The 17,925-nt window shown below is 36.5% G+C and overlaps 1 protein-coding gene across 1 annotated transcript; it reads right to left on the bottom strand.

The window, feature by feature from the left end:
* Positions 1-991: 991 nt before the first annotated feature.
* On the bottom strand, positions 992-17,488 carry ttf2 (transcription termination factor, RNA polymerase II). Its single transcript, XM_034010835.3, has 23 exons — positions 17,265-17,488; positions 17,059-17,170; positions 16,046-16,132; positions 15,875-15,941; positions 14,629-15,717; positions 14,105-14,240; positions 13,536-13,733; positions 12,912-13,069; positions 12,484-12,565; positions 12,107-12,226; positions 11,547-11,697; positions 11,287-11,392; positions 11,002-11,192; positions 10,460-10,613; positions 10,212-10,303; positions 9,596-9,678; positions 8,706-8,833; positions 6,530-6,700; positions 5,717-5,775; positions 3,367-3,520; positions 2,889-2,971; positions 2,465-2,539; positions 992-1,956 (listed from the first exon to the last, which is right to left on the bottom strand). Exons 1-23 carry the CDS (start codon positions 17,290-17,292, stop codon positions 1,812-1,814), a joined length of 3,669 nt encoding a protein of 1,222 aa, XP_033866726.3. The 5' UTR covers positions 17,293-17,488; the 3' UTR covers positions 992-1,811.
* Positions 17,489-17,925: the final 437 nt, after the last annotated feature.

The following is a 17,925-nucleotide window of genomic DNA, read 5'->3' as shown; positions in this document are numbered from 1 at the left end:
TTTTAGCAATTTCAGTAGTATAAACATTCTCTGCCTTTGAAATGTAAATGTTGTTTTGTTAAAGCAAGGTTGTCTAATCTGTAAAAATGTGATTTTATTATTATTATTATTGAGAGATTTCCTCAACATGAGGTCCCCAGGATTTTAATAAGGTGCATTTTTTTTTTTTTTTTTTTAGTATCTAGAGGCTTGATGTAAACTAATCGACTGCATGTTTCTTGTTTGCAAAGGGAGGTGTCCAAAGATAACTTTTGCCAGAAAAAAACTTCAGTATCTAAAATTAATACATTGTAAACGCCTTTATATCCACAGCGATTTCCAAACAACCCAAATTTAGACACCTAAAACGGGTTTTGTCACATACCTCTTCCAGATTAAAGCCTTAAAATGGCGAGTGTAATAATCGTAAACATACACAAAAAAAAAAAAAAAAAAACCAGGGCAATTTCTGAACAAACTGAATTAATTTTTCATACTTTCTGAGGATAAATTTTTTTTTTCACATTTCTCTGCAAGTCTCCATTTTTGATTCGTTCATCATGTTTTGCTCTATAGACAGCACCTGCAAGAGCCAGGAGCAGCACCTGATGGACGGTTTGGGATGACTGGGAAGAATGACTGTGGCGGCTGGAGGACTGGCTCTAGAGCCCAGGAAGACGGACTGTCGTTTTGAAGATTGTTTTTCAGACTTTCTATTTTCCCAAAGATCTTGTGCTGAGATATTTGTAATTGATGCATCATTAATAGCATCTCTAACATTTTGTAGCACTTTCTTGTGCCAATCTGTGAAACTGTTCCTCCCCATACTTTTCTCTCTAGTAGATACAAATCATATACAGCTATGGCCAAAAGTTTTGCATCAACTAGAATTGTAGGATTGAGACATAATTATAAATAAATAAATAAATATACATATTATATATATTATATATATATATATATATATATACACACACACACACACACACACACATACACATATATATATATATAAACACAATTAAGATATTTTATTTAACATCATGTAATCAAAGAAACTACAAAATGATATCATAAAAGTCTACCGGAAGCCATAATATTATTATTTTATTTTTTTTTGCAGACGCCCTTATCCAGGGTGACTTAAAATTGTTACAAGATATCACATAATAGTAGTACAGCAGTTCATGTTAGATTTTGAAATGCCACATTTTTCAATTTGTGTCAGATTATGGAAAGTATATGGAACACTACAAAGCGGTATGTAATTCAATGCTAATGTAACATTATTCAGCAGGTTTCATTATACTTTATGAGGTATAGGGTGATGCAAAGCCTTTGGCCATAGCTGTACTGCACATGCCAACAGTACGGTTTGCACTTGCAGGAATAAATGTTTGAAATCAAATTAGAAATAAATAAACTGAATCCTGAATATTTATTTCTGCCAAGTTTAATATAAATCACTAATTATTTTTAATATCTTTGTATCTCATATTTAAATCAACTATTCATTTGGGGGGAAAAAACACACACACTAACAGCATTATTATTACATTTGTGTACAGTATATTGTAGAGACATTTCAACATTATAGGAAATAACTTCTACAAACAGTAAAACGTTTTTAAAAACAAAATCACATTCCAAAAACATATAAGTACATGAAAGGTGTGAAGTTATGACATTGGTGGTTTGTGATCATACCAATCTGTGAAGCATGAACACCAAAATGGTCCATCGCAGTGTGATGTCATGGGAGGTCAGAAGCTTAGGTGTGACAAAATAAGTTTCCAGACATAAATCATTCATAATAATCTTCAGGCTATATTTCAGACACCAAAAAGGATCTTGAGGTCAGCCAATGTAAGTTTGGTGAAGGAGTCTCCTGTACCCGATAGCACTTTCTTTGCCAGTTCTTTTTTCTTGTCTTGAAGTTCCGTGATCTTATCTTCTACAGTCCCCTCACATACAAACCTAGATTAAACAAAAAGAGGACCAAAAAAAAAAAAAAAGATGATAGACAGAAGATTTAAAAAAAAAAAAAAAGTCAAGTGAAAATGAAATACTTTCACTTAAAAAGAACAGTGCACAGCAAAATGCATACATGTGTTTCCTCTTCTGCTCTTGGGTAGCTAAGAATGCAGCTGACAACCAGCCCAACACATTCTTTGAAAAGAAAAAAAAAAAAATATATATATATATATATATATATATATATATATATATATATATATATATAGATACTTTATTTGATATTATTTTGGCCCAATAGTCCCAGCTGCATATGTGTTTAAAATATTTAATAATAATAAAAAAAATATGTATTCCTTGTTGCATTTTTTTTTGTCTTCATCAACCTATTCACCAACCTACTAAGAGCCTCAAGGTTACTGCCTCAAAACCAGAGAGGACAAAAACAACTAGATGAAAAAGGCTATCATATGCATTGTGGAACAAAAGTTTAATGGAACTGTCTTCTCACCTGTGTATGGTTACACTTCTGATCTGTCCCACCCTATAAATACGGTCACAGGCCTGGTCCTCCAGAGCTGGGTTCCTGAGGATTGAAATGAAGGTCACATTCACAATCAAAACAAGCAGAGCATGTAATAAGTACAGGTGTTATACCTAGAAAGTTAACCAAGACTTAAGGGGATCACCTAAAATGCAGTAATTACAGTCATAATTAATCTAAGCACATTTAATAAATGAGAAACTAAATATGACAATACTTTCACGTGCACAGTAAATAGACTATCAATGTTCTGTCAAAACACTCAATAATATTGAGCACACTATCACTCCATATGGCATGAGGATCAAAGCTCTGTAGCACTGTTCTTATTAGACATAATTACACACAGGAAGTAATCTGGAGCTCCTTTAAACTGCTTATTTGACCTTACCAGTGCATGTCCAATAAGAAGAGGTGATTTCCTCCAATCAGGTTTATGCCGACTCCTCCAGCACAGAGAGACACCAGCATAACCTGAACAATTTACGGGAAAGAAAAAAATCCACTTTTATTATAAATTATTTTTACAGCTGTGAATTGGTCAAGCAACAAATCAATTTTATATTGCATAACTGTAATTTAACTAGATAAAGCAGTCATATACTTTTTGTTGACACATCACACATGCATATCATTGTACTTAATAGTATTTTTGTTTAATATGTATATAACTGAATTAGATAAACATCCATATACCTTTTCATGGCACATCACACATGCATATAATTGTATTTACAGTATTTTATTTAATATGTGATCCCCACATATTAAATAAATATAGATCGAAGCAGGGGGGATGTGCAGTATGCATTCTTCCTCCAAGATGCTGAATAAAACTGACAGCTTTATGTAGCTTTCAGTGTGACTACCTCTGGTCCTTTGGGATTGGTGTTGAATTCCTCCACGAGATCCATTCTCTTTTTGGGATTGACAGATCCATCGATTGTAGCGCAACGTAAACCAATTCGGTCCAGGTGCACAGCAACAACACGGAGCATGCTTGTCCATTGTGATACAATCACACTGATAGAAAGAATTACACAATGTAATAATCAATCAAAAAGTGTGATATGAGTCACAAAAAAAAAAAAAAACCTTCCTTTATTACAGATGCACAGCTATGACCACCCTATAGAATTAACACATTTTGCTTCATAAAGTCGAATGAAACCTGATGAATAATGTTACATTAACATATTGAATTACAATTAGTCATGTACTGTTTGAATTAAAATATAGCATTTTATATATGTATATATTTATATTAATGTGTAAAAAATAAATGTGATATCTTATAACAATTGTAAGTCGCCCTGGATAAGGGCGTCTGCTAAGAAATAAATAATAATAATAATAATAATAATAATAATACCGCTTTGGAGTTTTCCTTATACTTAAGAAAAACTGACAAAAATTGAAAAATGTGATATTTCAAAATCCAACATAAAATACTCTATTATGAATTCCAGTAGACTTTTGATATCATTATGTAGTTTCTTTTACATGACGTTAAATAAAAGATCTAAATTACATTCATATAGTTTTTTTTGTTTGTTTTTAAATTATGTCTTAATCCTAAAATTTAAAGTGTGCAAAACTTTTGGCCATAGCTGTAGATTATATATTCAGACCCCTGACCAATTCTCTCATATTACTGAAATATCTTGCTTGCATAAGTATTCAACCCCTGTGCTGTGGAAAATTCCAGTTTACACCGATGAAAGAAATTGCCCTAACGAGGACACAATTACCTTACCATTGGCCTCCACCTGTGAACCATTAAAGTTGCTGTCACATTTTCTGGATAAAAACCCCACTGTTGAAGGATCATTGGTCAGGCTGTGAATCTGAAGGAAAATGAAGACCAAAGAGCATTCTACAGAAGTTAGAGATAAAGTAATACAAATGCATAGATTAGGGAAAGGGTACAAAGTAATATCCAAGTGTTTGGATATCCCAGTGAGCACAGTTGGATCAATAATCAGGAAGTGGAAGCTGCATCACACCACCCAGGCACTGCCAAGAAAAGGCCGTCCCTCAAAACTCAGCGCTCAAACAAGAAGGAGACTTGTGAAAGAAGCCACAGAGAGGCCAACAATCACTTTGAAGGAGCTACAGAGTTCAGTGACTGGGAGTGGAGTAATGGTGCACCAGTCAACCATATCAAGAGCTCTGCATAACACTGGTCTGTATGGGCGGGTGGCAAGAAAGAAGCTGTTACTCAAAAAGTACCATCTGAAAGCACGTCTGGAGTTTCGCAGAAAGCATGAGAGTGACCCAGCTGCGATGTGGGAAAAGGTTTTGTGGTCAGATGAGACCAAGATAGAGCTTTTTGGCCAAAACTCAAAGCGCTATGTGTGGCGCAAACCTAACCCTGCCATGCCTCAAGACACACCATCCCTACAGTGAAGTATGGTGGTGGCAGCATCATGCTGTGGGGATGCTTCTCATCAGCAGGGACTGGGCATCTTGTTAAAATTGAAGGAAGAATGGATGGAGCAAAATACAGGGAAATACTGCAAGAGAACCTGCTTCAGTCCGCTAAAAAACTGAAGCTTGGGAGGAAATTCACCTTTCAGCAGGACAATGATCCCAAGCACAAGGCCAAAGCAACATTGGAGTGGCTCAAGAACAAAAAGGTGAATGTCCTACAGTGGCCCAGTCAAAGTCCTGATCTCAATCCCATTGAGAATCTGTGGCACTACTTGAAAATTGCGGTCCACAAGCGTCGTCCAACCAACCTGAACAACCTGGAGCAAATCTGCCAAGAAGAATGGGCCAAAATCACTCCGACACTGTGTGCAAAGCTGGTACATACTTACCCCAAAAGACTTAAAGCTGTTATTGCAGCAAAAGGTAGCTCTACCAAATATTAATGTGTGGGGGTTGAATACTTATGCAAGCAAGATATTTCAGTTTTTTATTTTTTTTTAAATATTTCCCCAACATAAAACCAATGTCACCTTACAATAATTGATTTTGAGTTTCAGTGTTTTAAAATAAAATATCAAACAGAACGAAATTTCAATGTACCATTTGTAATTCAGTACTAAGAGAATTGGTCAGGGGTCTGAATACTTTTGCAAGGCACTGTGTGTGTATATATATATATATATATATATATATATATATATATATATATATAAATGTACGTTTTTATGTTTAACGTAAAGTGAATATGGTGTAACATCCTTTCTTTGTTAAAAAGCACAACATTACCTTTTTTGAATAATTGGACCACTTTTAATTTCTTTCAGCTCAGCAAGTATTGCAGATATCTTAAAAAAATAAAAAAACAAAAAAATAAAAATACCAATTAAAACTAAATAAAAACAAGCATCTAAGAAGCCCCAAAGCCAAAATGAAACATTTCTGATTGCCTTGTGAATTCAAGAATTCTGCTCAACACCGTTGATCAGACACTGCCCTCCCATGGAGGAGTACGCAGTTTTAATAAACTAATCTAATATACTTATTACATCCATTTTTAAATGTATTTCAGTACAAGACAGAGGTAGCTTTGAAAGTGGCATACAAACATCACTACTGAGTCACACTGAAATCATACTAATTAAAACACATGGCTGGGAACATTTTTATAATGTCACACCTGTTTGTTTAGGTATGAGTATTACAGAAAACCATGCAACTTCCACTGAAGCTCAGCAATAACAAAGAAAAGGTTCATTTGGCTTTAAATTTCTATTGGATGAATGTTTTTCACTGGGCGAGTCATGTCACATGGCTTCTGTTCTGATCATATGTGATCTATTCGCCCCTCCCATGCAAAACTATTTTACACTAGCTAAGAATCCCCCAGTATGGAATTTAGCCACAACAGATTAACACCCAGCCATTTTCAAAAGTGCCATGTGATCTTTAAATGTGCAGAGGTCACCCATCAGACCAACTGTGAACCTGTGCGGAGTGTCAACACCAGTGCTCTGTGTCTGCTTCATGATTATTCAGTGACGACCAACACACGTAACACTTCCCCGTTACATGCGGACACAAGTTTTCTTTCAACCATACCTTAGTACTCTCCCTGGTGTCATCAAAAAGGTCAGATTTAAATTTGGTCCCATTCAGAGACACAGTGGATTTCAGGTCAGGGCTGGACAGTTCTGAGAGGGACAGGGCATTGAGCTGCTCATCCAGTGAAAGAGTGATGCCTTCATTCTGAAGCTCTGTATGATCCAGGGTCTAGAGTTTAAAACAATGAAACAAATGGTGCTCGTTACATTTGTGTTAACAATTTAAAAGGTCAACTTTATTTTACATATTCAAAAACCATCAATAGGCCTAAATCAATCGTTATGGTGAATTGCTGAGGGGAATACGCTGTTTTATTTGTCAGATTGCGAGTGATGAATTTTGCCTTAATAACATAATTTGCCAATGCAGCTTTAAATTCTGCAACTCTACATCATGTTACTGCAGTATAATTAGTGTCCGCGTTTCTGGTTTATTCAGAATTTTACCGAAAAATTACAGGATCTTTAACTGAAATGTCAGTTTTTACTGATTTTTGTCTACTATTCAATTTTCCTGGTACTATTTTTTAGGAAATACATCCAATAATTATATTTTATTTTGATTCCGACTGTAATAAGCAGCCCTACAGCATGTACATTTAGATGTCAGAGGAACAAATAATGTTCAAAAGTGGTTCTCTGTTCACAAACACATTATCACCTGTTTATGTTGGCCAATCAAAATCTGACTATTGTGGCAATTGCTTGGCATGGCAACTACTAGCTTGACCAAAAACTAAATTGAAATACTTACACGATAATATAATTTTTTTAGTGGATGAGGAATGGGGAGAAAATATAAATCAGTTTATGAATATACAAAAGAAAACAAATGTTTCGAAGTATACAAAAATCTAAAATAGCAGAAGTGGGTCAGGTGAGGCAGGACGCATAGCACTGCATAAACTGCTGCACTGAGGTACATGTTCGCGCTGACAATAAAAGAACATACTAAAAAATATGTGGCATATTAATCTAAAACAAGAACGTGAACTGAGAGACAAGCAATCCATTTATGCAGCTTTTACACACGCTTTTATAAAAAGAAAGCACAGAATGACTGTGTTAATGAATTTGTCAGAGTGCTGTCAGCCACTATTTATTGCAGAGAGATGTATTGGTGACTTCGCACAATATGTCCATCAGCTAAAACACTGCCTAATGACAGCAATCTTAATTGTAAATATTTGACAGAAAATGGTGATGCTTTAGTAGGTATACTTATGGAATGCATTGATGGAAATGTCCAGTGTGATTTTTGACACGTCTCCCGATGGCTTGCACCATCCAGTTCTGTCAATGATCTTTTTGTTTTATGATTGTAAGGTGAGTAAACCTGGCTTGTTTTGTGCTGATGTCATGTTTATACCTTCTGCAGATACTATTTCCGTCAGGGCAGCAATTGCCTAAACGTTCGCATAGTACCAGCTAACTGGGTAAAATGTGACTTCATCTTGCACAGATTCTGCTTCATCATACATGCCAGGGACATAAAACTTAATCAGAAACCAGAACTGCTACAAATCATATTCCACATGTAAAGTGTGTATACTGAGATTCTCTCCCCCCCACCCCCCTCCGATTTCTAACAAACAATTTTTTTTACCTATTTTATTTTTTTTACCTATTTTATCCCTATTTTAATATATGTAAAATAAACTCAGAAAAATTCCTGGGAATTTTTTTAAAGATAACACACAAAAATGCGGTACACACAAAAGTGCCTCAAAATCTCATTATTTCACAATCCAAAAAAGCATGTTCTTCCTCCCATCTTCTACAGGGGAATGTAACAAACATTAAAAAGAACAGGCTTTTTTTTTCTTTTAAATATATTGATCTTACTTTAGTAGTACACAAAAAAACATTTAAAATCAAACAAACAATCTAAAATTGAACTTTAAAGCTCTCTAAAAAAACATAAAAAGCAGATACTGCATGTTTTTAACACACAAGACAAGACAGGATGGTCTATTAACACAAGTGTCAATACAGTAAATAGGCACTACACAAGATAAAACAAATAAAGAAAATTAGCACAGTACTAAACGAGTGTCCAGAAGTTCTGCAAGCTATTTATTTTTCACAAATGTATAGTTATAGATACAGTTCTACTAACAAGTTAACTGGGCAGTGCACTGTATATATTTGGTAGTAGATCCCAGTTTCATTACCTTTTTAAGCAGGGAAAGGTGTCCGCAGCACTGCCGCAGTCTTAGCAGCAGGGATAGAATGTGCACTGTGCTGGAGGCTTGGGACTGAGGCTGGGAACCAGACTGGCTTGCACCAAACTCTCGTGCCACTAGAGAAAAAGTAAACGTGTTAGATAGTTCCTCAGTGCTATGGTTCTGCACAGAAATATTAAAAGTTAGTCTTCTGCCACTGCTCTAATAAAAAAACAAAAAAAAACAGAAGTAGTCTGTATGTAGAAATACATTTATTGTACCTACATGAACATAAAAATATCATCAATTTAGCACTATATACAAATAGGAAATACACTAACAAAATAAGTTATTCAGTCAGCAATCTGAAAAGAGTGACTATATCACCTGTGTGTTCTAAAACACAAATTATTTCAAAACATGCTATAGCTGTGACTGAGCTTTGCACTCATAGGCTTCTTATTTTTCCAGGTTTGGTTTCATATTCAAGCACATTCACATACACTGAGCTACACATAGGCTCCCCTGGCAGCCAGAATGTATTACCATGAGCAGGTTTCATCTTTCACAAGCAGTCTAGTGCAAATAAAACATATTTTCAAGATAATACATTCTAGCGGCACCTAGAGGGCTGTTTGCTTGTTAATTACTTTTTTTTTTTTTTTTTTAATTAACTTGTCATTTTTACTTGAATTTAGAAATATTGATTTTCATCTATGCACTTCTCTCTTGATCAGCCTTTACCGTGCAAATAGCCTGAGCAGTTGAATCAAAAGAAAAATTGACAGCAAAAAAATATTTGCATCCCTGATCCTGATAACTATACATTACCCAAAAGATACACATACTGTATATTCATACACTGTAAACAGTACAGTTGTAAACAATAAAACTCTGACCTTTGTCAAAGGGGTTATCAGCCTGCCCGCTGTGTTTGGAATCCCCACCTTCGTGTCTCTTCAGATATGACTGTAGTGTTGATCTGCAAGAGATGATCAGGATTCATCAAATGCTCCCGAAAACCTAGACTGCCCTGTCCCTCACCTCATACAATTACACATTGTGATCAGCCTTTTAAAAACCAGCAAGTCATTTTGGTTGGTGGGGCAGTAGTACTCACCGCATGACCTTCTCTGGAACTGAAATTTGATTTTTTTTTTTTTTTTTTTTTTTTTTTAATAATTTATTTATTAAAACAATTATTTATGATTCAACATATGACATTTGTGAGAGTCACAGGGATAGCAAGCGTACACAGCTATTGAATTAAACTTAACAAAAGCAGAACACACTGTATAATACACCACAGTAAAAAAAAGAACAAAAAAAAAGTCTATGCATGGAGGTGGGGGCCAAGTAACTACATATTTTAAATGCAATGCAGTTATAATTGTTAGTAGCAGAATATGTTCCTTTCTTTAAAAATATATACACCTGGCAAATAATTATATTACATATTTACAAAATCATAAATCTCCAGTTAGGAAAAATCCATTGTTTTAACATGTACAGTACCTGGATTGTGCAAAAACTACATCATAGACCGACTGTTCGTCCTCAGAAAGTTTCAAGCGATGGGTTTGGCAGCAACGTTCAGGCAGAGAGACCTAAAAAATGTTTATCATGTTGTAAACATAAAAGTAATATCCACCACCCCATCCTCCCACTCACCTACACATACACACACACAAAGAAACATACATGCATACATGCATACATACATACATACATACAAAAAGAAAAAAAGAAAAAAAAGCTCATACCAAAGGTTTTCCAGAGGAATCAAGTTGGTCTTTCGTTCTCCGCAGAAGAAGGGTTTTTGTGAGAATATTCAGTCTTTCTCCTCCCCTCTTTGAACCATTGTCTACCTGATTCTTCCACAGCTTATATTCGTCAAAGGGCGAGCACCTGAGGAACCTAAAGACAGAAGTGTCAAACACAGAAGTGTAAAGCATTAGGGTCCCACCATTATAAATTAATTTGGAAAACAGAATAAAACAAGATATGATTCCTAGGTGTCTATAAAAGTGCATTCTTTCACGGTTTTTCCTTCAGAAGTTGGGGCTTAAAAGCCACGTTTTTTTTTTTTTTCTATTTCCATTGCCACCACAAGAAACCTGTAATTTATGTGCACTACCTGTAGCAGTCAGGGGTTTGGTTGTAATTCAGAAGGCTAATAATATATTTTACATTTGTTGGATCTTTCCTCCAGATTAAAACATTGTGCTATACTACTTATCAAGCTAAGTGTTTTGTAAATGGCAATATAAAACTGATTTTGATTAATAGATAATATCACCCTTACTTCAGCAGCGAGTACATGTCGAGCAGGTTATTCTGAATGGGAGTCCCAGTCACAACCCAGCGCTTCCTAGCCCGTAGTTTACACACAGCCATGGAGGTCTGCACACGCGGGTTTTTGATGTTGTGACCTTCATCCAGGATGATTCGGCACCAGGTTACTTGCACTAAGGGTTGACGAGGTAATGAAATGTCCTAAAAAAAAAAAAAAAAGTTCACAATATACCTGGTTTGTATTTGCGTTAAGTTTTAGCTGAGAAATTCCAATAATCAAGCATTCTCTTCTCACTTGGTCGTCATCATCTTTAGCTGGTTTGTCTCCGTCCTCCTTCTTCACTGGAATCTCCTTGGACACCAGACTGTAAGTTGTAATCACCACATCGTATTCTGCAAGGCTACAGGAGAAAAAAAAAATAAAAAAAATAAAAAAGAAGAATGTAAGTTCTTGGATTTTCATGAACAAATACAAATTGTTAAGCAAACTGAGGACTAGTAGTGTGCTGCTTTTTAGAGCAAAGGGACAGATTTATCGGTTCTGGTTAAACTTACACCTTTGCATTCCTCTCTCGGTTTGCTCCATGGTACACATACACACTCAGTTTACTGCCTTTGACATGCCTCTCTATCTCTTTCTTCCAGTGGTGGATAAGAGAGGCAGGGCAGATAATCAAAGTCCCCTGTGAGTTCACACATGACGAATCTGCAGTAATAAACAATCAAACAAGTATGTCAGTAACAGAGGTATGATTACAAAAATATAGCCATCAGCGGCATGAAAAAAAAGCAGACCACCTTGACTACATCCGATTCCAGACAGGTACCTCCATATACTGATAATCACACTTACTTGTACGCAAGTGTGCTTTACCACATTTCATCACAAGCGTTCTCTAGATTTTAGATCAAAATGTAAGAGTAACATGTACTGTACATACATCACTTCTCAAAATGTACGAATACACATGGAGCGACACCACCATATCCATCGCTTTATTGGAAATATTCAATGGTAGCACATCAATAAAATGTTTTAATAAAGCTAAAATGGTAAGAACATTGATTACAAAGCACTTTAAAGGGTGGAGAGAATGGAATATACATTTCATTACCACTTTTTGAAATCCATCCCTCCTGCTTTTTGTCTTCTTTTTCTTTCTTCTTTTCTTTGGCTTTCTGAGACAGAATAAGTGCAATCATCGTCAGCGTCTTCCCCAGACCCATATCATCAGCTGTGGAAGGTTGGACACAGAGGGTCACACATGTGCTTACTTCATTTTACAACAAGTAAAGGCAATTACTCCCTAACTTAAAGCTGCCTTATCCCACTATCACATACCTGTATCAATTAAATTTAGCACGCAACTTCTTAAAAAATTGACATTTTCACACAAGCTTTCTCCCTCTGAAACATGTTGCAGCTGGATGCTATGGATTTCATTTACAAGCTCTATCACTGTAAATAACAAGCTTTTGAAATCAATGTTACCCAGAATTCCTCCACATGGTTTTTGAGTCTCGCGCCAAAGTAACCATGCCAAAGCCTGCTTCTGGTGAGGCAGCAGGGTGACCTTAGGAAAGAGGAGTATACAGTGGCTTAAATACAAGGACATTTCACCTTTTAAGTGTACAGTTGTAGGACAAAATATCAGAAACACCTGCCATAACAGTCCTAGATTACAGTTGTCCTTTCAAAAGCAATTAAAAAAAACAAAACAAAAAACAACGTAATATTTTGCCTGCGGTTGTTGTGTTGTATGAATCCCATTATTTCATGAATAATTTCCACCAAACAGCAATTTCCCACCAACACACTTCCTCTGATTTGTATGTTGCCAATTAGACCTTATCAATTAAAAATCAGAGGGCAAAGCGACTTGCTAAGAATAGTTTACTGCTGGAGTCTAGTGTACATACTTTGAGCCCCTTTGGGTCCTCAGCTTCTGTTTCTGCAGTAGGACAGGACTCCAGAGATTTATGTAGATGGTCAATAGCATCAGCAGTTGCATTACGGACAGCCAGAAGCCTGTCGTCAGTCATACGACCTCCATACAAAGCGCTGTATTGTGAGTTTACTAAAGGGAGAGGCAACAAGGGACAAGGAAAATAATGTCATACGTTTTAGAGTATGTCCAGAGAGACCACTCAGAGATAAAATAAATTAAAACATTTAAATCAGTCACAAAATTCTTTGAGGAATTTGAAATCTTTTGCTATTTTCCCAAGCTGTATAGTCGCTGGTGGTCTGCATACAAAAGTCAAAATCACATTGCAAACCCATTCCCAGAGGATCAGTCTCTGCTGGATCGTAATATCTAACCAATAATCAAAAAAGTTAGAAGAGAACTGAAATTGAATGCAATGTGTGGCATGTAATCATTGAAATGGAAAAGCCACTTAACAGAAAATGACCTCCATATAAAGTCAGGGGTCAAGTTCAAAGTGTCCAACAATTTAAAGGCAAGGGATTTTAGCTACAATATTCATTTTATGTGTGCATCTTTACTTGTTGCATTCCTGCTGACAAAAAACATTCCATACCTCCATATGCCTGGCCATAGCCCTGGCTAAAGGAAGGACCTCCATGAAACTGCAGCCCCAGAGTTCCTGAACGAGCATCCTGATAGGGTAGTGGCTTGTCCAATAGGATGGTTCCCTTCTGATCACTACTGGTTCGACAGAATGGATTAAACTGGCTTGGAACGGATACCTGATGCATTGCCAAACTGTTTCCAGTGCCTAAACAACAACAAAAAAATTAAATAAATAATAAGAACATATTTTTTTTAACATACCACTTAAGTCACCTTAATTATATGTATAAAATCATTTTTGTAATGGTTAACGTTTACCAAGAATATATCTTGTTTTAAAAGTGTTAACAAAATATATTTAACAGTGACCAAATTTGTGGTTCTGCAAGAGGCCACAATACAATCAATTCCCATGAACTAAACATTTCAACAATTTATCATGTGCACTCAGACACATTATTATTTAGTAATTGTATAATATGTTGCTGTCCACATCTCTAAGGAATCAATCCATACTTTCACAGTTTAGATTATTATAAGAGCATAAAAACATAAGCACTCTAGTTGCAGTCTTACCAACTTGATTCCCATCACAGTCTGAAACAGGAGTTAGACTCAGAGAGCCTAGTGCATCTTCCAGTTCCTTAACTTGGTTCAAAAGCCTTTGGCCTTTATCAGGAAGGGCTGAGAGATTCACGGTTGTCATAGTGGCCTTTGTAAAAAAAATAAATAAATAAATAATAATAATAATAATAATAATAATACAATCATGAGCATCTGGTCTGTTTCCTCCTGTGACCTACATATTGAGATGCATGATTATTTTGATATTTGCATTAATGTATCCAGGGTTAGTAATAAACCTGGATGTTGCCTCCAGACTTGCACCTGTTCCCACCAACACACACAAACACATTCTTTCTTGGAGATAAGAATGGAGAATTTTTAAATTTCAATGGACTATGTCATTTTCATGAGAGAAGCGCTTGAATTATTCAGGTTTTTTATTTGTTGTTTTTTTTTGTTTTTTCCACAGTTTCTGGCAATACAGGTCCAAATCACCTCATCTTTAAAAGCATACACTTCAATGGCAAACATACCTTCTTCTGTTTCAGTTGAGTTGCGAGCTGGTTATGCAGAGCCATAGAATTATGTTGTAACTGAGATGCAGGATTAAATCCAGGGAAAGATGTAATAGTTTTTTGCACCATGCTAAGAGCAGGCTTCACTGGAGCCACTGCAACTGGCTGCTTCTGGCTAGCCGGAGCAGAACCCACCACATCCTCCTCATCATCAATAACAATAACATCCCCATGTTTCTGCTCAACTCTCTTTTCTTTCTCCACCACATGTTCACCAAAGGACTTATATGTTCCACCTGCATCAGCTGAAGGCTGCCCTTTCGATGGCTCCCCATTTGAAGCCTCTTTCTTCCTCTCCAGGTGAACGCCAGTTTCTTTTGTCTTTGGCGACTCCTTTTTGGCCACTCCACTTCCCTCTGGAGCGTCACTGCTGTTCTCTCGACTGGCTTCCTCCTGCTTTGACTTTTGTTCCTTTTTGTGAGTCTCACTTGCATGGTCTTTTTTCTGATCCGATTGCCTTTCCTTTGTTGATGAATCCTTCAAGTGCATTTCACCAATACTTCCTCTTTCCTTTGTGTCTGTGGAGTACTTGGATTTTTCCCCTTTGTTTGGTTTCTCGTGTTTTTTCAGGTCTGAATGTTTACTTATTCTCACAGGTTTCTCCCCTTCGACTGGTATGCCCTTTAACTGTCCGTTATCAAGGTGGGAAGCTTTTTCGATCTCCAAATGATCTGTTCCAGATTTATCTTCACTTGTATCTGCAGGTGAATTATCCTCCCCTGTTTTACTCTTGTCTATTACCTCCTTAGGAAGTTTACCACTGTTTTCTGCCTCCGCAGGTGACCTCGTCTTTATCTTCACACCTGCTGGCAGTTGTCTGTTCCTCCAGTCAGTAGATGGTGTTGGACCTTTGCTGGAAGTCTCAGATCCACTCTCCACCCCTCCCTTCCTTTCTTCATCTTTACCACCTCCATTTTCATGAAGAACTTTCCAATCTGAGGGTTCCCCGTTCCCATTCTGGGCTTTGAATGGGTTTCTCTCCTTTCGAGGTTTGAGGAACTCAGATTCTCTGTCAGAGGTGGGGATGTTTTTTTTCGGTTCAGGGTGCTACAAATAAGGATTTGTTTGTTAGTAATATAAAGAGAAATAATTTCACATTACATTAGCAGAGATTCAGGCACCCAACTTATTTTAAAAAGAAAATGAGCCAAACCCAACCTGCAGGCATGTTATCATAGGTGTGAAAAATAACCAGGGTGCATACCTGCCATGGGATATTCCCACACCACTTTCTTCTTTCAGTCTTTCCTTCAACACACCGGAAGAATAACCTGAAACCAACATTTTAAAAGTCTTCATTGTCACTCTAAATAGTACTGTTGTTTTGTAACTTGATTGCAAAAAAAACAAACAAAAAAACTTGTATACAGCACACCTGTAGTGTTGTCTATCATCTTGTTTCACAAGAGCCTGTAGTTCCACCAATGAGTCCTCATGAAGCAAGCAGTGAGACGGAGGGATGCTAGGAGAAAACAAAAGCGATTAAAAAAATAAATAAACACTATAAATACTGCCCCAAAATGATATTAACCACATCTGTAAGATATAAAACTTAAGGCTGTTGGTACATAGACAAGTGTAAGATTCCCTTATGATATTTGAACTATATTATCTACCACCTACTTGGGATGCAAGTCGATTATGATCAGTTCAGTTTAGTATCAGTATTTCATTTTTTATGAAGTCTAAATTAGGTCTACAGAGTAATTTAACAGACACAAGTATTGTCAATGCCGTGCCAAGGGTACTTCTACAATCAACACTAAGCACTTTAAAAAATGGACCTTCCTAGCAATGTCATTAACTTGCTTCCCGGTGCTCTACAGTTAACTTGAAGGCATATATACACATACAGACAATTACCTGTCTGGACCGTTATTAAAAGAAAAGCGATATAGGTTACAGATACAAATAGCAAGCACCCAACGAGGCCCACGATGGATGAGAGAGAGAGAGAGAGAGAGAGAGAGAGAGAGAGAGAGAGAGAGAGAGAGAGAGAGAGAGAGAGAGAGAGAGAGAGAGAGAGAGAGAGAGAGAGAGAGAGAGAGAGAGAGAGAGAGAGAGAGATTCTTTAAGTTTGGGAAAATCCTAACCGTTGCATCCCTACCACATATTTTTTAACATAGTGAAAGATGACAACTGTACAAGGAATGACAACTGTACAGTAAGTACACCCAAAGTTAACACTGTACTAGTGTAAAAATATTGAATAGGAATAGTCAGATCTTTAGCTATGTTAATGTTAGAAGCCGTGTTTGTAGGTCGCTCTGTAGTTACGCAGGGGGTATTAACACAGTTGCAATATTTATCAAGGCTGTCCATACTGTTGTACACAGAGTAGAAATCTGCATGCCACAGCACTGCCGAATACTTCGTGAAAACACATACTCAGTTCGCCTTGTAAAGTCACAGGGATCCCCACGTTGCGCTCCACACAGATAAAAACTCTTCCCTTTGTTGGGTCCATCTCGAACACCAGTCTTCAGCAGGCAAATGGTTTCTAGACATAATAAAACAACATGTCGCAATGTTTCTGTGTGGCCCACAATGGAAACATTTCAAATACAAGCCTACAGATTCTCAATAGTACTTACCGTGTTTATCACACACAACCTTTTCCATTAATAACGCAAGAGTATTGATAATGCGCTTTCACTTGTGTTCGGTAGCAGTGTTTTTATTTTAATACACTACTTTATTTTTAATTCTCGCTCTTGTCTTCTGTTTCAGTGTTCTACCTTGCAATTGCGCAGTCGCGGCTCTAACTCAGACACATGTTCGTCATACGTCGCACAGCCAATGAGAGATCATTCTCTAACACAAAAAATTGGCCGTTTGTGGGTAGATTGACCAATCATATAACAGTCAGTTAGCAACATTTGAAAAAAATCTGATGTTTACTTTCAAAGCACGGGCATAATGTACAGTAAATGAATATTTTAAATGGTAAATGAATTACAAACGAAGATTGCATTCTTTGATTACCCCACAGATATGTGTTCATACTTTTAATAATAATAATAATAATAATAATAATAATAATAATAATAATAATAATAATATGGGTTCTTATTGAGCACCATGCTTTATTTTTAGCCAGTTAGTAAAATTCATATTTTTCCCATGCAGGAAGTGGAGGCTAGTATTTAAACTTAGCTTAAATAAAATAAATTAAAAACCACCAATGATTTCTTGTCCTGTTTTGTGTCTAAAGTGTGGAGTCACCCTGGACCCCTGCCTCTCGTATTCCCATCA

This window comes from Acipenser ruthenus, chromosome 8 (assembly GCF_902713425.1).
Source record: "Acipenser ruthenus chromosome 8, fAciRut3.2 maternal haplotype, whole genome shotgun sequence".
Lineage (NCBI taxonomy): Eukaryota > Metazoa > Chordata > Actinopteri > Acipenseriformes > Acipenseridae > Acipenser > Acipenser ruthenus.
This window is presented reverse-complemented; position numbering and strand designations above follow the sequence as displayed.